This window comes from Antrostomus carolinensis, unplaced genomic scaffold (genome assembly GCF_000700745.2).
Source record: "Antrostomus carolinensis isolate BGI_N321 unplaced genomic scaffold, ASM70074v2 scaffold22783, whole genome shotgun sequence".
Classification (NCBI taxonomy): Eukaryota; Metazoa; Chordata; class Aves; order Caprimulgiformes; family Caprimulgidae; genus Antrostomus; species Antrostomus carolinensis.
Window position 1 is genome coordinate 1,152 of NW_010304755.1, and position 23,451 is coordinate 24,602.

The window sequence follows — 23,451 nt, forward strand, 5'->3', positions numbered from 1 at the left end:
AGGTGCAGATGTTTTCTCCCACTTCCCCATGAGAGATGTCAGCCTGGGAACCTGAGGAGAGAACACAACATCAGGAAACACGATGAGAAGCGGCTTGGTCATGCAACGTATGCGTGTGGTCGTGTCAAGGGAAATAAGATGGGAGATGGGGTCCTTAAGTGGCTTTGTTCCACTCACAGCTGAAATGTTGTTACCTGCATAATATTGCACAGGTCTGTGGAAGCTCAGCATGTTTGTAGTCTAAGCCAGCTCTGTGTCTCATACAGCAGTCAGGAAGGTCAAAGCTAAGTAAGTCCTGCTGAGAAGCTGGACACTCTGCATTTTGCATATACAGCATGTGGGCTAACTTGAAGCACAGGCAAAGACTGCTTCAGTCTGCTTGTGAAAGGACCATATAGGCATACCCTGAACCAGAGAAGGAAGGCGTGCCTGCAGAGGTTTTCTGCAAATGCTGCTTGGATGGTAGGAATGAGGGAGCTGAGGAATGGGGACATGGCCTGTTCTGGAATCTCAGATCTGCTGGGTAGTTGAGGTAGAAAACTCTTACACCTGCAGGCTAAAAAAAAAAAAAAATAGAGTTATACTTGCTGCTGCTAAGATTGTGTTATGCAACTTGTCAGTTGTATGGAGGTTGCCTGTGAGTTTGTACTGGTAGCCTCCTCATTCTGCAGAATTCAGATTCACAGATACAGTTCAAGTGGGCTGGTGCTGTGTCGCGAAATAGGACAGAACAATTGTGTACTAGGACTGACCTGATTCCATACCAGTATTTCTCAAGTCCCATTTTGACCAGTGTGTGTGTGCGTGTGTAGATGACATCTATATGTATATATTCACATATGTATGAACTAGCTTTTGTACTAAGTGTATGTTCACGCTCACGTGGTGAGCGGTCATGTGTGAACACGCCGTGGCAGTGGTCAAAATGGCCAGCTGTGTGACGCTACACCATATCAGTATGTCTCAAAATGCTCAACATAATGCGTATACTAGCATTTCTTAATAAGAAGCTGGGAGAAACAGGTTTTATACCAAAACATCTGAGTTTTCACATCAGGACATTCAGTTTTACACTGATTACTTTGTGTGCGTGTGTGTATAAGATCTGGAATTGAGTTGGTTTATTTATATATCTATATAAAAATGTGTGGCCCCTACGGTTGCAAGGAATGACTTCGAAATGTCACTCAGCATGGTCCTCTGCCCCTCGTTTTCCACAGGTACGTATCAGTGGCAGTTGTACCCCCCTCATGGTTTTAACTACAAGGAATTGCAGTGCAACACTTTACATTGTTTATATTTTTGAGTGTTTTGCTGCTGATCATTTTGGTGATGGTACTGACTGGTGTGTTTATCCAGCACTGTTGGAGCTTAGAAAAGATTTCTGGTTTTGCAATGTACCTTACTAATCCTGCATCTGGCTCCATGGCTTCAGTAGGTCTCTGGAAAAAGGAATGCAGACAACTGAAGCCAGTGAAAGGACTGGAGCTGTGATGGGGAAGAGATGAAGGAAATAAAGATGCTAAGAAGATCCGTGGATTTGAGCAGCTGCTGGCCAGGGATGCTTGTGAATGATTTGCTCTACAGAACTTGCTACTCTCCAAGGGATTGCAGGGATCCCTTCTGCAAACCCCAAGATGCTTCTTGACACTCAACTGCTGATAAAATGTTATTTTCATATAGTTTAATAAACAGGAGCTGTAGGGGAAGCATGAAATTGTTTGCAGCTCCTAGAGGAACAAGGCACCTTTATGTGCAGCTGCTCAGGGAAGTAGATGGAGCTTTCAGAAATGGGGTGGGCTTTGTTTACACAGGAACCAAAGCCTTTGCAAATGCACATTTTTGCTTTTAGTTTTGTGTTTGGTTGGTTGTTTTGTTTAGGAACAGCTTCAAACCAATGACTTTTTGATTTCTGTTCCACTGCTGGAAATGTGACTAATGGTCATCTAGTTGGTTCCAGGAGCATCAAGATTTTAATTTGCTAGCAGACTTTCAGAAGGGCTACTACAGCTCTCTGTTGGTAGGTTCATTTTTAACTGAATTCAAAGGTTATGCTGCAGTCCAGCTGTTGAACTGATCAATTTATGTGGGTCTGTCCCATTCCAGTTTGTTTCCTCAAGGAAATCTACAGCACTAAAACTGTTTAACTGAGAAGCCTTGTTTTTCAAGGAAAGGCGTCTTGTGAATGCAGCTTCTCTTTTGGCAATCTGAACTGAGTTGCTGATGCAGATCAATGAAATCAAACCCAGGTCTGCACATAGGTGAGCTCAACTCAAAGGGAAACCCTCTTACAATCAAGATTCTGGTTGGAGAAGCCAGCTGCCCCTGAGTATCACAGAATCACAGAATGTGAGGGATTGGAAGGGACCTCGAAAGATCATCTAGTCCAATCCCCCTGCCAGAGCAGGAACCTAAATGACATCACATAGAAAGGCATCCAGGCGGGTTTTGAATGTCTCCAGAGAAGGAGACTCCACAACCTCCCTGGGCAGCCTGTTCCAGTGCTCCAAATGTGTGTCTCCACAGTAGTCCTCGAGCATTTCTTTTCCTTTCTACGTGCTTTGTGAAGTGCTGTGTATACTTATCAGTGCTCTATAAATTCAAAGGATTGATGAGCATTTATTTCTAAGATGTGTATGAACTTACTTAAAACTGTATATGCCAAATCAAAGTGGCCTTAGGGTTCACAGCACATTGCCAGGGCAGTAGTCTTAGTGGCTAGGACTGGATTGCTCACTGGTGTAAGCACATTTCTGGAGTTCCTTTCCACAGTCACTGTTAGTTTTCCCTGTTCAGTGTCACTTGGCTGAAATAATTCACTCCCCTTGTCTGCCCTTTTCTGTGTGTGATCATCTAGTTGGAGAGGAGAATCTGGGCACCGCCCTTCCTTTGCTGTTGCAGAAGTTACAGGGTATGTTCCTCTTCTTCCAGGGATTTCATTGCTTTGTGAGCAACACAAACTCACAAGCCAAATGTGGAAGATGGAGATACGGGCATGTGCAAAAAGTCAAGAACCGGAGGGTTTAATTTCACAGCAGCTAGCTCGCTGGCTTCCCTACCAGCCATCTCCTCCCTCAGGATCATAGTGGAAGACTACTGGAAAAAGCCAAAGGTGATTACCTAATATCATTCCAGCAGACCATCCCTAGCCCACTCCATCCCAGACCTGTGGTCACCAGCTGGTGCCCAGATCCTCCTGCCAACTGAGGGAGCTCTGTAGAATACTGTTAATTCCTGTTGTGCTAGTGGTGCTTAGGTACTACAGTGAGACTATGGCACTTTAGAAATACCTAAGATTTCTAGACAAATGGATGAATGACATCTCTGAAATAAAATTTTTCACCATCGTGTTGTTTGTTATCCCATCTTTTTTTCTTTCTTTCTCTCCAGAGTGAGCTCCTGAGCATTAGTTTCTTTATCTAGCAGGACCAGATTTGGAAATACATGTGTCATCCTTCACAGAGGGGTGACTATTACTTAGCACAGCTGCTGTGCAATGCAAATACAAATACAGAGGTGAGGGATATTCTTAGAATTGGTCTTCATTTTCATCTAACATTTCTGCATGAATCTGAAAAGACAGAGGATGGCACACAGTGCTTGCTATTCCTTTATGAGAGAAAGTGGCAGAACCTTATTCTGCAGTGACACATTATACTGCTGGCAGATGAACCTGGTCCTAGCACAGCTGCAGCTGCTCTGAGGAAATTGTTTTCCCAGTTCTGTGACCTGGGTAGTGTAGGATCTAGTTTTCCAGTCCCTTGCTGAAAAAAAAAAAAAAATGAGACCAACACCCACCTCACTACACCCTCTTTTCAGGCAGTTGTAGAGAGTGAGAAGGTCTCCCCTCAGCCTTCTCTTCAGACTAAACAACCCCAGTTCCCTCAGCTGCTCCTCATCAGACTTGTGTTCCAGACCCTTCTCCAGCTCCGTTGCCCTCCTTTGCACACACTCCAGCACCTCAATGTCCTTCTTGTAGTGAGGGGCCCAAAACTGAACACACTACTCAAGGTGCAGCATCACCAGTGCCAAGTACAAGGGGACGATCACTGCCCCAGTCCTGCTGGCCACGGTATTTCTGATGTTACATCTCAGGCCTATTCTGAGCACAAAGGTCGGTGTGAAAGCATTCAGAGTTTGCCTTAGGGCCCTTGCTTTCATTTGGCTAATATGTGATGTAGCTGCTAATGTGGGTTTCAGCTGCAACTTCCACCTCAGTGTGTATGGAGCCACGCACGCATGTGAATTCCTTTCTCAAGAAACGTAACCTGAGAAGATCCTGAAATTCCTCGGGCTCTGAGGCTCTGGGTGCTTCACCTTCATTGCTGTCAGTGCTCAAGCCAGCCAGCTCCTAGCAGGGGCATACAGTACAGTGCCAAGTCAGAAGTAGGAGGGGGAGAAAAAGGAAATGACTGGCATTTAAAAATACTCAACCCAGGAGGCATGAACCATGAACTGAAGAGAGAAGCCAGAAGAAACCCAGATATGGCTTGGAAAGAAGAGAGATTGAATAATTACAGATGCTCCCCTCCAAGGCTATGAGTAGGTGAAAATCACATCACTGCTCCCGTGGTCACGTAGGTTAGTGCTGGTGCATCACAGCAGTAGTACTGTTTTTCTAGAATTGAGAAGAAGAGGTGTTCTTCTGGAAAACCTCCACAACCTAGTACTTCACTCTGTACCATGAAGCTATTAGATTCCTGTCTGTGAAGAATACTCTCATAGTCTCTTGCTTGGTGCTCACACAGCCCCCATATCTGCAGTACCCTTCCAGAATTTAAAAATCATGGTAACTTTGTCCCTAATCCAGAGAATAACCAACATACATCAGCTGAATAGCGGACACTATTAAGCCATTAGCTTTTGTTGCAAAACCATCATGTGAAGGGCTGATCCAGTAAAGCTTGTGTGAAGACATTTTTTGCTGGCATCTGTGCAGAGCAAGGTTTGCTCTCTTGTCCCTATGAACACGAATAAAGAATTCCTGCATCCTCATTCATGAGGCTCCTCCAACTGTCTGAAAAGTTCATATTTCTTTGTAGCAAATATGTATCTTCAAGGTTGGGCTTTCATGACTTCCTGCAATTGCAAACAGCTCTCTGACTTGTGACAGCAAATTACATTGGACGGCTGTGGCTTTTGCCATCCCCAGCCACCCGCTGGATTATTTTTAACTTGGATTGCTTCCCCGGTCCAGTGCTCAGCACAGCTCCATGAACAGCAGGGCTGGCACAAGTGAGGGAAAACTGCAGTCTGGGCAGATGGTAACAAACATCCACAGAGCTCAGTGGTTCCTTAAGTCGGTATTGCCACCATGCAATCCACGTCATGAAACAACAGCCCTGCGGAAACAACAATGAATTAAAAGAAAACAGAACAAAGGCATTGAACAGAACTATACCTTTTTTTGGAACACAATAAAGATTTCCAGAGGAGGACTAGCTTATGAATCTTTTCTTTTCCAAATGCACATATCATGACTGGGATCAGTGCTTATCTCTTGCTAAGCACCTTTGAGGAGCAGAGATGCCAGGTGTGTACTACCCCGCTCAACCCACTGAAGCTGTGGTTCCACCTGCTTTCCTTTCAAAAGCAGCATGAGTGTCCCTCATCCCCTCTTCTGTGTGTCCTCATGGTCATTTGCTCCCATGCTCTGTGCACTGTGCCGGTGTAGGTGTGTGTTCAACTGCATCATGATGCAGATTAGAAAGTTTCAGTGGCTGAAGAGTAATAGTTTCCCACTCTGCCCTTGGTTATTTCTATCTAGATCAGTTCCTGATCCAATCCAGTGTACTGACACACAAACAGCTGTGTCAGTATGACAGAGGGAAAATGTTTGAGGAAAGGGGAGGAGAGGCTTAGGCAAGTTTAATCATCACTGGTACCAAACAAGAAACAGCAATCATGAATGACTGCTTTAAATGTCCAGCAGCAATTATTTATACTTTTCTGCAGCCACCTATCTTACTCCTTACATAAGAAACAAGGCCTAGGGGACTTCACAGGTCTGTGCCACTGAAATGAAATAGCACCGTGCCTGGTTTAGCTACAACTTTCTCGGTGAATCAAGGGAAGCTGAATGCAAGGAGCCTAAAGTCTGTTGCAGCAGCAGCTAGGGTTTCTCATAGTTTCCTTATCTGCTTGCAGTTTTGCCAGCCTGTGCACTTAGGTGTCAAGTCCTGCAGAGATCAAAGTTTGCCATCTTAGTAGTTTGTCTGGACATCAGCCATGAGGAGTTATCTAGAAGTGTACAAAATGTATTTAGAAGATGCTCTAGAGATGATCTGCTGGCATTTTAGAGCAACATGAGGCTTGTTTTGAGGCACTGTTAAGTAATGCAGCACAAAAAACAAGTGTCACCTTCTCTGCTCTGCAAAGCAGCAGTGTTTTCCTGTTCATGCTCTGGAGCTCAGGGTAACCCTGACTGCTTCAACCCCTGCTCCCTTCCTCCGTCTAGTACGTACTTGCAGGTTGGGTAACCAAAGAAAAGTCCTTACCAATTTGTGGCAACTTGACTTTGTCTCATGTGCTGTTGCCCTGACCTGAAAAGTTTGTTTTCTTGGCACAAGTGGTTTGATGGAACATGGATGGATTTTGATTTTTGTTGGCTTCTTTCCTGAGGCTTCTGCTGCTGGGATGTTCTCTCCTACTTCCTTTCATCCTTCCCTAGTGGTGTGCTCTGGCAGACAGCACAAGGTAAGGGATGGGGAGTCAGGGCTGATTTCCTCCTCTGTTTATGGGAACCACTACCCTGGAGTTATCTTGCCTTCTGTGGGAAAAAACATCTTTGTGTTCAGAGTAGCAGATTAAAACCAGAGAGCTGGTACATCCTCCAGCAGAAGTGGGGATTTAATTAGGGAAGGGAAGGTTCCATGTCTGGCCATCTGTCCCCTGCAACCTCCTGTCCCAGTCACAGAGCAGGCAGCAGACAGAGACGGCAGAATCCAGGTCTCCCCAACGAGGAAGACCATTTGAAGCAGGAGGAGCAAGTTCCTCCTCTTGCACAAGCTTGGCTAAGGAGACAGCAGGGGAGAGCAGCCAGAGCTGCGGCAGGACAGGAGATAAGAAAAAGAGAACAAGGAAAGAGAGCAATGGGAGGAATTGCTGCACTGATAATTTTCCAGGAAAAAACACAGTTTATGATGAATTTCTTACAAATACAAGAAGCTTATTTTAATACTGTTTTTTTTCAATAACATGACCTATCTACAAGTTTAATTAAAAATAAGGCATACTAAGAGCCAAAACAAGGGTAAGGCCTTAGCCCAAAGCAGAAACTAGAATGACTCCTTCTTCCTTTAGCAATACTTTGCCTAACATGACTGTTAGCTTCCATTTGAGACAGTTTGCCATGCGGTCTGAATTAAAGCAACTGTCTCTGTTTGGAGTACAGTGTTGCAGCGCATACACCTCGGGTGAAGGATGAGTCAAGAGAAAACATGTCAGATGGAGCATATGCGATGGATGGTGTTTTTCAGTTTATGGTTTTCCTAGAAAGCTCATGAAGATGACAAAGACCTCTGCAGTCTTAGAGGCAGAGACTGAAAGAAAAAAGGAGGGAAGATGTTCCACTGCAAAATGTTGAGGGAAGAATAAAGAGCTGCCTGTGGACAAAGATGATAATTTTGTAGTATCTAATGGTACTATATAAAAATCCACAAAAAAAAGCTTATATTCCAGTTAGCCAGCTCCTGCTGACAAAAGAAAATTTATAGAGTTAAATACTAGCTTTATAGAGCTAAATACTGACAACTACCAAAAGACAGTTAGCAATTCTGAAACCTAATTTCAATATGGAATGGAAAGTATAATTAAAAATCTAGAGATTTATCCAGAAATAAAAAGTCTGCTTAGTCGATTAAAATCACTTACTAGGGTCTATGACATGCTCCTCATACAGGCTGGCTCAGCAACTGCTGCTGCGGGCAAGGGATGGTTAGGGATACTGATAGATGAAGACTTTGCTCCACCAAAAGGCACAAGAACAGAGAGGATTTCATGTAACAGTGACTTCTGCCTAGATTCCACTCCAAATAGCATGTAGAGTTGTCAGCCAAAGAAGAAATGCCACAGCAACGATGGTTCAGCAAAACACCTGGCCTTCTACAGACTTTGCTTTAAGACTGCAGAAAAAGAGATATGCAAAAAATCCATTATTTCATCAGCTGTCAAGAAAAAAGTTTCTCAGGAAGATAAAGATAGAACTATGATGAGTACTGTCATGTTATCTCTATAGAAAACCAGCCTGTCTCTTGGGAGAGTGGTCTTGCAGCAAGCACAGGAGCAGCTGAGAGTGCAGGAACACTACCGTTTGCCTGGGGACGGGCCACTGCGAGGCTTGGTTGGCCAGAACCAGAAGGGAAACGTCATGCTGAAAGATCAGTCACAGGTAGATGGGAGAAACCAGAGCAAGGACAAAGCAGAAAACTGGCATGGCAATAGTCTGGGGGCTGGATTGGTTGCAGGCACCAGTGTGAAAGGGCATCCAAGGTGACTGCCTGTTGTTTAGGTGATTTATTATGGATTTAGCAGGCATAAAATGGAAAACATGAGGCATCTTTTTGTTTCACATGTTGGTGTTTCTGAAGGTGCAACTCAGTGGTGCAATCGCAGCGGTAGCAAGCCAGCTTCAAAACTGTCTGTCCTTACCTGACCCACCCAGTCCTTCCTACCTCCAAGCAACAGCACATTAGGATCCATTCTTTCCCCCATATATTTCAACAGGGAACTCTTTATGACTGGACACTGAGTACCTGTAATGAAGAGGGCATTCAGCTGTTGTGCATGGCAGGGGGATGTGAGGAAAGAGATGAAACTGGAAAAGGGAACCTCTTAAACCGCAGAAGAATTGTGACATAGAGCCACAGCCCCTGTCACACATACTGAAAATAAAGGGGGAGAAAAAATGCTTCCCAAGAAACCAAGATGACTGACTGACAAAGGTAAACCAGCCCAGAATTACTTTCAGGCCAGAGGAAAGAAATTGAGTACATTCATTCACCTCCGCGGAGGGACAGCAATGTTCAGGTGCTATTAAAGCCATGGAGGAGGATCCATCAGTTTAAGTTTACCTGCAGGACAAAGCAGGCTGGATGAATCCTGCATGTTTTCCCAGGTAATGCACTGGGACTGATGAAACCCTGTTTTGTTTTAAATCTTGATTTAAAATAAAATTAACTATTGATTTAAAATAAAATTTTAAATTTAAAAAAATTTAAAATAAAGTTGATTTAAACAGAATCATGATTACGAGTCACACCTAAAACAAACCTTACTAGCCTAAGGCCATATCTGTTCTTCCAACAGAAAAAAAAAAATAATTGGCTGGTGCCAGAAATAAGTGGCAGCTAGCCTTGTTCCTTGCTGTGCTGGTGTGTGCACAGCATTCTGCTCCCTGTCTTTTCCAACAGCCTGTCACCTTCTAGCAGAGACCCTCCCATCAGCTGCAGCACCTATTTTTTTAGTCAAAGAGAAACTGCAGAGACCCATGACTTTTCTCAGAGATCACCAAGGTCAAACGAGTGATTTCACACATTCATGTGAAGTCATTTAGAAATGGCTTGTAGATGAAGAGTTTTTCCTTTCTTGGATAAGGTTTTTTGGCTCACATGGGTATTTTGTGGCTTCTAATGACTACATGGGGTCATGCTCTAGCTTTTTGTGAGTGTTCTGCAATTATTACAGAGGACCTAATTAAGCCCTTGTGTAATAAAATTAAAGTCTAGTGGGTAAGCTAGAGTTGCATATGGACCTTTGCCTAGATCCTTTCAGACCCAGTGTCAGCCATCAGAACCACACAGCTTTCTGATGAAGCGTCTCAATGACCTTGCTGCAATATCCCTCCTCTGGCCTTTTCCAGTATTGCACAGGTCAAAAGCTGGAACATCATTTGGCACCTGACAGAGGAAATTTAACATTCTGTCACATTTAGATTACCATTCCAGTTTCAGTAGGTAATGGAAAAAGCAGAACTGGAGTGGGGAGCATTTGATATTTTAAAACCAAGGGGGAAAACAAAACAAAGCGAAACAAAACAAAACAAACCCCCACTCTTCAAAACCCCCCAACCAGTCATAGAATTATTTACCTTTAAGATCATCAAGTCCAACCATAAACCATCTCAGTTTGCATGGTGCATTTGGGTCTGCTTTCCTTCCTTTACTATGATCACGACTGCAGCAGCAAAGTGCAATCTCTGAAACCGCAGACAAAGCCATCGCTTATATATTTAGCGTTTGTCCCAGAAAATCAAAAAGCTGTGCAAATACTGTCTTTGCAGCAAGGGGTAAAAAACCCAAAACAACCAAAAAAATTAAATAGAAAGGGAAGAAAACTGGTTAGGAAGCTCTACAGGACAATAAGTAATTTAATTTAAAAGGGACCCAATGTGAACTCTTCATAATACTATATTCTGAGCTGAAGAACTGAGTCTAAATTCCTCTGCCAATACTTTCTCTACTAGGATTGAGTAGATAACATTCACTAATAAATCATGTGCAACATTTAGATAAAGCAATGCTACCTAAACCAAATAATAAACAAATAAAACAGGAGAAAAATGCCCGTGCACATAAACATCCATTTCAGCTGTAAATCTCACATTTTCCTTTGCAAACAAACAGCACATAGACTTTTCCTGAAAGCAATAAACCCTGAAGAGAAAATATTTTTAAAACATTGTAATTACAAAGTTGATAGTAGAAAGAGTGAAAGCTCAGCTTTCCATGTTACATATTATCATTGTGGGTAACACCTGATCTAAAAAGATTTTTATCAAACCTAGAGGTCAGAGTTTAAAGAACAATCATCCATTTCATGCTGCAAAAGTCTCATCCCACCATAATACACATATTTCATTCTTTGACTGCATTAGGTGCAGGCAACTGAGTAAAATACAAGAGAAACCACTGTGAATTATCCATATTGTTAAGACACAAAATTAAAAATAGAAGAAAGTGTTCCAGCCCTTTCCCTGCAGTATAATCTCAAAATGTTGCATATAATGCTATTGTAAAATCAGCCACCACAAAGCTCAGCTCAGAATACTCCCTCTTACAGACATAAAACATTTAAGAATGGACTATTACATTATTTTCTAATTACGTATTTGAACATTTATAGCTATAGTAATATGTATTATAATCAAATATGTATACATACATCGAGACATTTATTTATTTAATTATAAATAATTTTATTTAAGAAATTTTAAAAGCCTTTACATTTTACAAATTATTGCACATACAGGTTTTCTACAAGAAAGCAACAAGAAAGACAAGAAAAGGCGTAACCACAAGGACATGTTTTGCCCAGATGAGCTACACAGCCCTGGATGATACACGTCATCACAGCAACCTACCTCCTGCATAGTCATTTGAAGTTTCACAACTCTAGTTCGGATTAAATAGCAATGACCTGATTCACTCTTACAATGAATTTCACTGTAAATAATTGTAAAAAGCACATTTAATACCATGACTCAGTATGCAAAACTTCTTCTGCTCCTCCTGGCCAAAGCATGCTATGCCCCACCTCCCCACCCTGCTTTAAGTGTCAGCGCAGCCGATAAATGGCCCCACGGCTTCATAATTTGGCTTCTGACATTCACTTTTCCCAGAGATTATTGTTTGAACTAGTGAAGGTACCAGGATGATTTGCCACCAGTAACTCCAACAAGGAAAGCACCTCCAATTATATTACATATTGTAATATCATCCCACGCCCCCAAAAATAGAAGTCATCACAAATACACCACAAATTTTCAAGTCTTTGCCTTTTTTGGGGGGGAGGTTAAAACAAGTACTGAAGAATCTATGAAAGGTCATAAAAAAAGGCAAAGATCTATTAATAGGCTTGCATGTACTATACAGCAGTCAGACAATACACTGGAAATATTGAGGGGGTCTGGAACTGAAAAAAACCCCTTTCAACCACTTTTATAGCACTGAGGTCAAAAGCGAGGAACAGAAGATGAGATGATGTTACCAAATCTTTACTTCCTGAGAGTCCCAAGTGGTCAGCGTTACATAAAACATGTATTAAAAATGAATGCCATTCCATGAATAACTTGCACAAATTATGTAAAATATTTACTAAAGCTGAATGCCATTCCAAGAATAGCTTGCATGCTGCTTAGTTTGAGTAACAAGAATGCATTTATCCATTGTAAATGAAGTTCTGTCTTCTTCCCAACGAAATGCCTTTTGTACCTCAGTCTATAACCATTTTCAGAAGTAAACTTTATAAACACATTTTATACAATGACATTTTATATGGGCATGTACTTAAAAATACAGCTTTCATATAAACACATATAAAAAAGAATAACAAATGCAGCTCATCAGTAGCTCTTGGCAAAGGCTCAGCAGGAGGGAAAGCGAATACAGTAGAGAGAATAAAATGTCTGTGATGAAGAACCTCTAAACCGGGCCGATGTCTGGGAGACAACTGTGTTTACATAGGAACATGAGTTAGAGCTCAGGTCTATGTCCCGCTGAGTTAAGCCACTTCCCACATTGTTCCTCACATGATCCCATGCTGACTGAATAAGCAAGAAGCAAAGAAAAGCAAGCAGACAGAGAAAGCAACACCAAACTCTTGACACCTTTGAAGGGGCAGGAGCAGTAGCACAACATCTCTATTTATTTCAAAATTTGGCAACTGCCGATCTCCTGTTGCATGTGCTGCCCTGGTGCAGATGGGGTCCAGAGGGAAAGTTTAGAAAAGTGAAAAAAAAAAATCCGTAATTTTTACATATATCTTCACATTAGGGGACCACTTCTGAAGCTAGGTCCCATCTTCAAGTGTTTCTTAGCTATACTAGAGTTAGAAATACAACTTTTAAAACTGCAGACCTTGCTGGATCATTGGATGTAACAACAACAACAACAAATTATTCCATCAATTTCCACTTTCCATACACAGACCCTTCTTTGTCACATTCCTCTGCCACCTTATGGACATAGATTTGGAGTCTACAACAGTACATGCACAGACATAAAATATCTATAATAGTATATGGCTATATCGTATAATATCCAATATAATAATATGATGTTGGATAGTCTATCCAATAAATTACTCTGTCTTTTTGTATATACACAGTGATTTCTACAGTTAATTAAACTGCAGCTATGCATACGCAAATTCCTTTCCTCTCTAACTGAACAAACAAGCTTTTTACAGAAACCACATTATCTGTGTTCCCTGACTATGTTGTTTCAGATTCTGACTTGCTCATCTTTTTCCCCTCTGGGCTTCTGTCTTTATAATTTCTATTCTACACATCCTTTCCAGAAGACAAAATACAAAATCACAGGAGTGAAACTGCTGATTTTTTGAAAGCCAGCTCTCAGAGGCAGATGTCGTATCAGCACGTCCTCATCTTGAGCAAAGATTAACTCTGTATTAAAAATAAAAAGAATTTAAAAATATTACTCAAAAGCAAGAAATCTTGCATATAACAAATTGAGAATAAGTCATTGAACAAAACATGAAAAGCCCCTTATTCAAATATTCAAGAAGCATTTCTAGGGCATGATTCACCTACTCCTAAGGTAGAGATCTAAAATAGGTCAGATGAATCACCAGCTAACAGTGTCCATTTCTCTCCAGTTGCCGTGAAGGGAGCCTGGACCATAACTCAGATGGAGACACTCATATTGCAGCTATTGGGATATGGGCAGATGAACCACAGCCTCAATCTTCACCTGGGCTCCCTCAAACCCACCCCAGTTTCTTCAGGAGCTACCCTGCAGAAGCAAACCCTTGACAGAAGGGGAGCAAAAGCTATGCCTGGCGCCTTTGGTTGCTTGCCTGCCTTTCTCCAGCTTTCTCAAGAAAAGCGTTCAATGTGAGCTGCTGCAGCAAGCAGACAGACCTCTTCTGTTCCACCACTCTTCTCAAGAACCAAGAGATTTTGGATGAAGTGGGAAAAGAGAATTAAAAAGTGTTTTCCTACTCCCTCTTCCCTGTGAATACAGGGTCAGTCTGTTCATCTCAAATTTTCTTTCCACTTAGATATATTCAGAATGAGATAGAAGTTTAAAAATCAGAAGACGGTTCAAAAGATCTATTTGATCTTTATTAAAATACATATTGGTAAATTTGGGGATCAATTTCTTGATATATTTTTGACAGGTTCGTGGAGGGTTTTTTTCTGTACTGTCTTGAGGAAATAACACTTTTTAAAATCACAGAGTCAGTCCCTCATTAGTTACTTAGGAACCAACCAGTTCATTTCAATCAAATCTAACAACCACACAGAAGAATCAAAGATGAGCATGCTCCTATAGCTGGGGGTCAGCAGCTGGGCACAGCAGAGAGCTCTTACTGGCACCCCCACTGGAGGATCAGCAGGGAGAGACTGGTCCTTACCCATATTGTTTGGCAGTTTATGCAATATCTTGTCCAGGCAGCAGGTCAAAATACTTGGTTTAGGGACACTGAATCTGTTGGACACATGGGAGGGATGTAAGAATGATTTGGGGTGAGAGGGCTGCTGGGAGGGGGGAATGGTAATAAACTTCTTTTCTTCAGCCTGAAATAACCAAAAGTGGAATGTGCCACTTTTGTAATAAAGCATTTATAGCACTATTGGTAATAATTAGCTAATGACATACTGTTTGGGGTCTTGATTTAGACTGTAAGGATTTGGTTCTGTAACACTGCACAAAACCAGGTTTTCCACTGCTGTCCACTGAAGAGGCTGATACAAGAGCTGTCAAGAGCCAAATGTGGGGCTACATAACCTGAACTATGCCTGGAAGCTGGTGCTCCTAAAATGATGGAGATGACTTACCCCTGTTTTTTGGTAGCCCTTCCTCTCTAGGAGTTCCTGAAATGCACACATCCCATAGAGTGAGGGGATCCTTGCCTCCTAACAGAATTTCCAAAGCAAATTACCAGAAATTAATCAGAAATTAATTAATTTCTTCAATGAAGAAAGGCTGTGAGAGTTGGGGTCGTTCAGCCTGGAGAAGAGAAGGCTCCAGGGAGACCTTATTGTGGCTTTTCAATACTTGAAGGGGGCTTAGAAGAAAGATAGGGACAGACTTTTTACTAGGTCTTGTAGTGACAGGACAAGGGGCAATGGTTTAAAGTGAAGGAGCATAGATTTAGATTGGATATAAGGAAGACATTTTTTGTGCTCAGGGTGGTGAGACACTGGAACAGATTGCCTGGAGAAGCTGTGGATGCCCCAGCACTGGGAGTGTTCAAGGTCAGGTTGGATGGGGCTTTGAGCAACCTGGTCTAATGGAAGGTGTCCCTGCACCTCACAGGGGGCTGGACTAGATGATCTTAAAAGATCCCTTCTGACCCCAGACATTCTGTGATTCTAAGATCTGAGAGCACCTGAGGAGAGAGTTGGTGATTTTCCTGAACATGAGAATTCAGGGCAAACCCCAGAAAGCAAGGACGCCGGTTTCCTGGCAGGGCTGGGAGTACGAGGAGTGAACTGCACATGCTGGTTCCTGCGCTCAGCAGGGCCTGGGGGCCTGGCACCGGTGCTCCCAGCACCTGGCCCCCGCACCCATGCAGCACCCTCCCTGGGCCCCAGCACCCATCCCAGCCCACCTGGGGACGGGGGTGCCGGGGCTTGGGGCTGCGGGGTGGCAGCGCAAGGCTGGGGAGAGGCAAGAAGCCACCACCAAAACTAGGCAGGGGGAAAGCACACAGCCCGGCTGGTCCGGGCAGGGAGCATGGGCACGGGAACACATCTGCAGTGATAAGAGGTTGGAAAACAGTCTCTGGGGAGAAGCGGAGGAGCTGGGTTTGTTGAGTCTGGAGGAGAAGGCTGGAAGTAGGGCAGGACGTGATAACGCGGTTGCAGGGCATGAGAGGTTGTTATTAAGAGAGGCAGCGATTACATTGCTGGAAGGACAAAGATAGTATCTAATCAGCTTAATTTTCAGGCAAGAAAAGAAGAAAGGAAAAAAAGAAAAAGGCTAGATGTTGCAAAAACTTTCTGAATAAGGCAGTGCTGGAAGAGATTACCTAGGGAGTTTGTGAAACCCACTTCACCGGAAGCTGTAAGAAGTTACGCAAATGTTGTCACGCTCTCTCAGTACAGGATGGACTGCCATGCTATTTCTCAGCCTTTGGAAAGTAAAGAACCATTTAATCTTTTAAAAAATTGAATTAAAAAATCCATACATATCATATGGGTCATTAAATGTATGGGCAATAAATAAAAATGTTTAGCATTCAGATTAAAAAAATCTACTATAGTTTTACAAATGCTATTTTTACTACTATAAATGCAAGCATTTAAATTCAAAATATCATTAAGAGAAAAATGGATAGCAAACTTTGATCTTTCCTCTCAAAGAAACTGCCTGGCAGTTCTCAAGCAGGTAAGTGCTGGCAAAAGCTTTTAACACTATTTATTTCATGCATGTTACCCCATCACACCGCCTTCCTGCTACCAGCCCTTCTCCTCTGTTATCTCCCATTCGTATGTAGCAAACTGCAGAGTAGCATCCTGCAGAGAAGTGCTGGTCACTTCTGTGTTCTTTGGGGCACTTTTATTCCTATTGAAATGCTTGGGGGCTGGGACAATCTCACAGCAAGATTATACAGTCGCCTCTCTACCAGCTGAGGTTATGGAGCCATAGGATACCTCAGGCACTGGAAAAAAAACAGATTGTATCATTCTTTTGGGACCCACCATAGAGCAGAACACTCCCAACAAGAGCAAAACACTCCCAAGATATAGATTATACTGATGCACACAGACATTCCAGTCCATCAGGGGATATCAAGTCCATCAGGGGATATCGAGTCCATCAGGGCATCTTAACTCCATTACCTAAAAGAAACAGAGTTAGGGAGGTTTTTTGGAGATGCTTGCATTGGTGTCTAATGTTAATCATCTAGTCAGATATTGAGTTCAGTCTGGCCTTTCACCACCAAATGGCCCCACTACCAATAACTCCAGCCAACAGTTGGCCAGCCAACTATCTAAGGCTAATGGCACAGCTGGTTAGGACTTGATGGCAGTCCCTGGACTATGCTAGGGAGGTATTCCTCAGTTCATCTCTTGCAGAGAAAAGTGAACTACCCTGACACGGCCAAACCATGTCCTCTGCTGGGAAATATGCTGCAGTGACACTGGAATGACTAAATGGCCTTGGTAGAGCTTATTGGCTCTGTCTCATAGTGATCTGGGTAATTTGCTTTGACATCCACATAGCTTGTGAGCTCAGGCACAGTGCTACATGAAAACACAGGTAGCCCACATCTGTTGGGTACAGAGGATAAAAGGTCCTCTGGGAGACAGGAATCTGGGGGACTGTGGTACAGATTGCTCTGCAAGGCTCCACCCCCAGGACCAGCACAGACTCAGCAGTGACAATGCTGAGCCACAGCTGCTGGGTCTGACCTGACTCTGCAGGGAGCCCATCCAGGTGCCTCTGCTGTGATACCCCAAAACTAGCTCCATCAGTGCACGTTAGCTTGGGCGCTTCACCATGCCCTTCCAGATCCAAGCTGACTCTGAAACAGTCTAGACATGTTCTTATTCATAATTCCTATCAGTACAAGATGGGCCTTCTCAGAGTCAGCCCTGGTACATCTGAACTTCAGGGATAGCATATCCACAAACTGGATAAACTACCTAGAGGCATTTGAGGTAGCTCATTTCATTGAGCACGGAAAGAGAACTTTTGAGTGTTCAAAGTTATATACAGATATTATCTACTGAGGACATCACACCTTTGCAAAATAGGCTGGGGAGTAAGATTTATCATTGTTTTATGATGAACATACCAGCCTAGAAAGAGGCAAGCACACTGGTCAAGGACTCTGGAAGCATGTATCCAGTTCTTATTTCTGCTTCTGGCCTGATGGGCTACTTTGTGCAAGTTTCTTCACCCACTACCATCTTCCTCATCTCACTTTTCTCCACTTGTATAACTGTGGCATGCACCTGGTGGTAAGAGGTACTATATAAAACAGAGATAGACTGATGAAAGCTGTAACAGAGTTGGTGGCAGATGGAAGATGAGAACCCATGAATTCCGGGCTGCAAGCTCTTGATACCAGAACCCTTCACCTGAAGAACCGGTTCATGGCTTTCATTGTCGGAAATGCTGCTCTTCATGTGGTGTTTGGGGGACTAATAATATCTGATTATTTTTTCCCCTCTATTCCAGCTGCTGCTGCTATTGCCCCAGCTGAAAATAAGGAAACCCATCATCTAAAAACGCATATGAAAATGAACAAAATTTGACCTTTATAATCAGCAACAGAGAGCCCAGATGGGAAAGAAACCCCTCAGATGCTGTGACTGTGGAAAGGGTTTTGATGGGAATTCTGACCTGACTGCAAACCAGGTGGTTCACACTGGAGAGAAGCTTTATCTGTGTGCTCCTTGTGGGAAGATGTGGAGCCAGGATTCATCCCTTACTCAGCATCAATGAATGCACCTCAGCAAAAAATCAACACCTGAATGGAGCATGATCACTGTGAGTCCTGCAGGGCAGACCTTCACTGCTGCACCAGGGATGGGATAAAGATGAAGATATCCAAGCTGCTGTTGGGAGTTTTGCAGGTAATATGCAGCCCAACCCCAAACACTACAGAGAACGATCTGACAACTCTCCAGTGCAGTGGGGTGACAGTGGTTGGATGTGGGTACCCTACTATGATGGACCTTGGGAGATCATGTTATTTTTGTGAGAATCTCTAACGAGGGAGGAGAATGTCCAGGGAAGGAGGAACCTTGAAGCACTGAAAGAGTAAGAGAAGAGGTAAAAAACAGAGGGGGGTGAATGGAGTCAGCAAGGCAGCAAATGGGATCTTTGGGCTGTTAAAGAGCTACCTGGGTGCTGGGTTGGTAGTTAACTTGGGCATTTGGACCACCTGCCCAAAACAGAAAGAAACTTTATCCTTGATGTGTTCTGAGAAAGCACAGTATGACATATTCTAGACTTAGTATGAATCATTATTTGCACTTCATTAGTCATTGTTAGCTGTAGCCTGTAAGTACTTCAAATGCTAGACTACACAGGACCTTATAAGGTTTGTTTCCCTCACCTTCTGTCCCTTGACAGAAGTCAAATATCTAGAGCTCATATCCACTGACTTACAGTTGTGACATGCTAACCTTTAAACAGCCTTTTGGTCTTTTTTTCTTTATTTATGCTCTGGGGACTGCAATTTACCCATCCCAGGGGATGTGATGAGAAGAAACTCTCACTGTAACAAATGCACTGTGAGCACAGGACAAGGATGTGGTCCCTACCTCAGCCAGTTTACAGACTAAGCCTCCAATGTAATGTACCAAGGTTTTTTTCTAAGGTAGAAAAGCTACTTTTTATAAGGTCATTCTGTTTTTATGTTTTCCTCTCAGTATTATGCTTGTCCCAATCTTCATTAAATGCAAACAAAACTGAAAATATCACACAGTGAGAATCACTAAAAAGGCTCTTTTTGTGAGTTAAGGACAAAAGCTTACTTTGTGAGAACTGTGCCTTTGCTTATGTGAAACAATCCTGCTTCAGTCTGCCCCTCCAACAATAGCATCATAGCCCCAGATAAACAATACTTCCCCACCACTGTGTGGATGGTCATATTTCTCTGCAAGCTCACATCTGTCTTTACAACCCCTTATATGGGAAAGGTTTCATTTTCCATGGCTGAGGTATGGAGGTGAGGGGCATAGGCAATCCTCTCCTGGTATAAAACATGCCAACGTTGTGTAGGTGATTTCAGGAACATGTACTCACTTCTCTATTATTAAATTTGTGGACCATTATAGGATTCATTTCAAGTTTAGGGCCTTCAGGAAAGCTACCATGGGTGGCCTAGCTGGGTTTTGGTCTTGTGCTACCATGGGCCAGAAGAGAACATGTATTTTCAAGGCCTAACAAGGTCACTGATATTAAGGATCAGAAACCAGGTAAGAGTTGGCTTAGAGTAAGTGTTTTGGACCACAGAAGATATCTGTGACCAGAGCTGTGTTCTCCAGGTAAACCCTGCCAGTTAGCTTATCCTGGACCAACACAGTGCAGGTGCTTTGGAGAACCATAGCATTATTTCATTGCAATTTTTGGAGTCGAGTGAGGGTTCATTGATGTATGGTTAGGATTGGATGTTGAGGATGGTAGGACAGGATGGGAGATAAAGGACCAACCGTGGCCCTGCTTCTGCAGGGTAGGAGAGGAAGCGGGATAGGGCAAAACCCAGGGGAGAGGGGTTTCTCCTGTTGTCAGGAATGGGAGAAGTAACTTGCACTAAAGGGGAGGGTATCCCAGGCAGTAGGATTTGCTTCCTGTACTCAACAACCCCTCTTTGTGTGGACAAAGACTAGGAACTGCTTCTTTGGGCTAAAGGTAATCTCCAACATCTACAGACCTGGAGTAAGCAGCCAGTCTGCAGCCCCACACACCTCCCTGCTGACATGAGCCAGTTTGACTCGTGTGCATTGAGCTGAACAAGGGGCTCTCTTTTCTTTCTGCAGCTAAAATCACAGAGATTTTCTTTTTAAAAAGCTGAAACTATCATAAAATGGTAGGACTTTCTTGAACACTCTCACAGAAAGCCTTAATAGTAATCCACTGCGACTGCTCGCTCGAGCCTAACAAAAATATCTGAGGGAGGAAAAGGTAAGTTGATTTTTAAACAGACTTCACCAATGTACAGGAACATGTATGACAGTATGGTGCTTGTGTTAATGTTATCTCATCTGGACACAGCCAGGAGACAGTGTCAGGGACAGCTTCCCAACAGAGGGCACTCCGTTATTACACATAGAGCCTTGGAAAGCTCCATCCACCTCAAGGACACCTCTCATGCAAAGGAAGGCACATTTCAGCTTTCTTGATCCTCCTCTGCAAAAACTAAGCTGATGAAAAATTATTATGTTTATCTCATTAAAAGTTACACTATTATGTGTAATTATATTCACCAAAAAAAGCCAAAACAAACCCCCCACACCCTACATCCAGGTTGCAGGGAGAATTCTGAATTTCTGAACTTCAAGTGTTTGATTTCAACAGCCATTCACGAGTGTCTTAATACAAGCCAGGGACTTTTGTGTGCAATTTATAATTAACAGGGGATAATCTTTACTGGTGCATGGGACAGATTAATGTGTTTATGGGCTGGATTTTGTGTCTAGCCAACAAGAGGAAGGAAAGTAAAGGGCTGGTCTGAGTCATTACTACTGACCTATACCGCAAGCACCAACACTTCGATGGACATTATCATATGAGGATCTCAGCTAGGAAGAAGTAGCTTCCTACCTAGCACAGTGGTTTCTGAGTGAGAAGGGATGGGCAGGATGGGGTTGGGGCCGAGGCAGTGCTGCTGTTTTGAGCACAGAGGAAGGCTTCTGAATGTCATCCTCCCACCTTTCACACATGCTGCGGCACTGCAGCTGCCTGCCTGGGTAAAAACCTGCACGTGTGCAGGTATGTGCAATGTATCCAGCTCCGACACAGCAAGATCCTCCCTTTCAGGTTGAACCAGAGGACTATTTGGTAAGTCCCTTGAAGGCAGCATGCTACTCCTTTCATTTTTGCTCTGCATGCTGGATTTGTTCTGGGGCCCTAACTACAATTCACCACTTGAGCAGCTCTGGACTAGAATAAGATTGCCTGCAGTGGTGTGACCTTGTCCATATCCCACCTTGTGGGGAGTGTGGGAACGTGTATTGGCATACCCTGAGAGGACTGTGGGAACTAAAGGGATACATGTCTGGAGATACGAAAAGCACCTGCATCGACAAGGCCTGAGAAAGGAACCTTTGAAATGTATCCAAAAGATGTACCCTGGCAAGCAAACAGGAAAGGATGCACACAAAGTCCATCAGGGGCATGTGAACTGCTCGTGCTGCGAGTGAAGAGCCAATAACATGTTAACAGTTTTGGGTGATTTCATTAGTTTTGGGGTATAAATATAACTGTATTAGAACAAATAAATGGCTTAGTGCTTGATCATATTGATCATGTAGCAGAGTCCATGATTGAGTTCCCGCACCACCTTTCACGTACAGTAATTTATTTCTAGAGATCACAGTTGAGCAGAAATCCTGAAGAAATAACCACAGGATAACTGGCCTACCTGAATCCGAAGAGAGCAAAAGGAAGGAATTAAGTTTCCTAGTTGTTCTGGTAGCAAATTGATTTATTGGTTGTCAGCATCCTTTCTACAGAGGGTTTTGAGTGTTGTACACACACACCTGTCTTAAGTTATTGTCATGAACACCCATATATATGAGAAAAGTACGAAGGAAGACTGCTTAAGTTCTTGCTTTGGCAAATAGAGCAGAAGGTTTCTGAGTCCCAGTAGCCACCTCCTGGGCTTCTCAAAGGACACTGGGGGAAAAGAAAGGGAGAAAATAGCCATTGTTACTGATCCTCTCTGTTTAGGCCTTTTTTCACTCCTAAGGAGAGGAAATGTCAGTGTGTGAGGTCCAGACGAAGGGCAAGGCCATCACAGACTCTGAACCAACAATTATCTGCTTGTGTATGGGTGTAAGAGAGACAAGTATGGCATGGGCTGGCGAACAATTTACTGCAGCAAGAGATAGCAGTAGGACTCTGATTCATGTTTGCACGAGGATTTAGCTGCATCTAATTCAAGCATTTGTCTCCTGCACAGCTGCCCTCCCTGCCCCGCTGCTGCCACCGCTACGGAAGGACAGCTGGACACAACACTGGCAAATTGCCCTTTGCCTGTTTGCTGATGCTGATCTCCACTGACTTCCTCCGTGCCAAGAGGCCAAGTTCACAGGCCATCCACCCCACCAGTCTGCAGGGATAATTTGATTCTTAAACAACCATAGGATCAAGTCCTGCAGGAGTAAAGAGAGGAAATGATAGCTCTAAAGTATCAAGGCTAAGAATTACAGCCACATAGCCTGAGCTCTGGATGGAGCTCCAGAAGAAAAAGAGCACGTAAGAGCAAAGCTGTTAGCAAATGAGTGTCCTGTTCAGGGGAGGCAACACTCAAGCCTGGGCTCTTATGAACTGGATCCCAGTCAGATAGCCACAGAGGCATTGCGGCAGCCTCACTGCCTGGATCAGACTTTGCAATACCCTCAGAAAGCTGCTGCTCCCCTGCACTGCAGTCCACAATGTTCTCAGTTGTTCTTGCAGATCTTTGAAGGCCACAAAGATGTATCTGAGATCACCAAAGGATTTAGGGAAAAAATAGCTTTTTGCATTCCTCTTGTAGCATTCAGAATCACAAACACAGAAATTGTGAGCATTGTAGGAGATGGAGAGCAGCCTCCTAAAGCCTCCCTGGGAGATGCAACAGAGGATTTGTGTCTGTGAGAGGCACCTGCCAGGAATAAGCAATAACCGGAATATCCTTTGCATGTAGCATCTCAGTGGGGAGAAAGCATAAGCCCAAAGATTTCATTAAAACTGTAACTGAGCTAGAAATTGTCTCTGTCAATTGGTGTAAAAGAAGAGCTGTTTGGAAATGTTTGAATAATAA

At 43.3% G+C, this 23,451-nt stretch overlaps 1 protein-coding gene across 1 annotated transcript in view; it reads left to right on the forward strand.

The window, feature by feature from the left end:
* Positions 1–18,422, forward strand: part of ZNF436 (zinc finger protein 436) — a gene marked incomplete at its 5' end in the record, with an annotated part of 19,521 nt that extends 1,099 nt beyond the window's left edge. The window contains one exon of the mRNA XM_029084174.1: positions 18,261–18,422. Within this exon, the coding sequence (XP_028940007.1) occupies positions 18,261–18,422 (162 nt within the window). The remainder of the gene's footprint in view (positions 1–18,260) is intronic.
* Between the last annotated feature and the right edge of the window lie 5,029 nt (positions 18,423–23,451).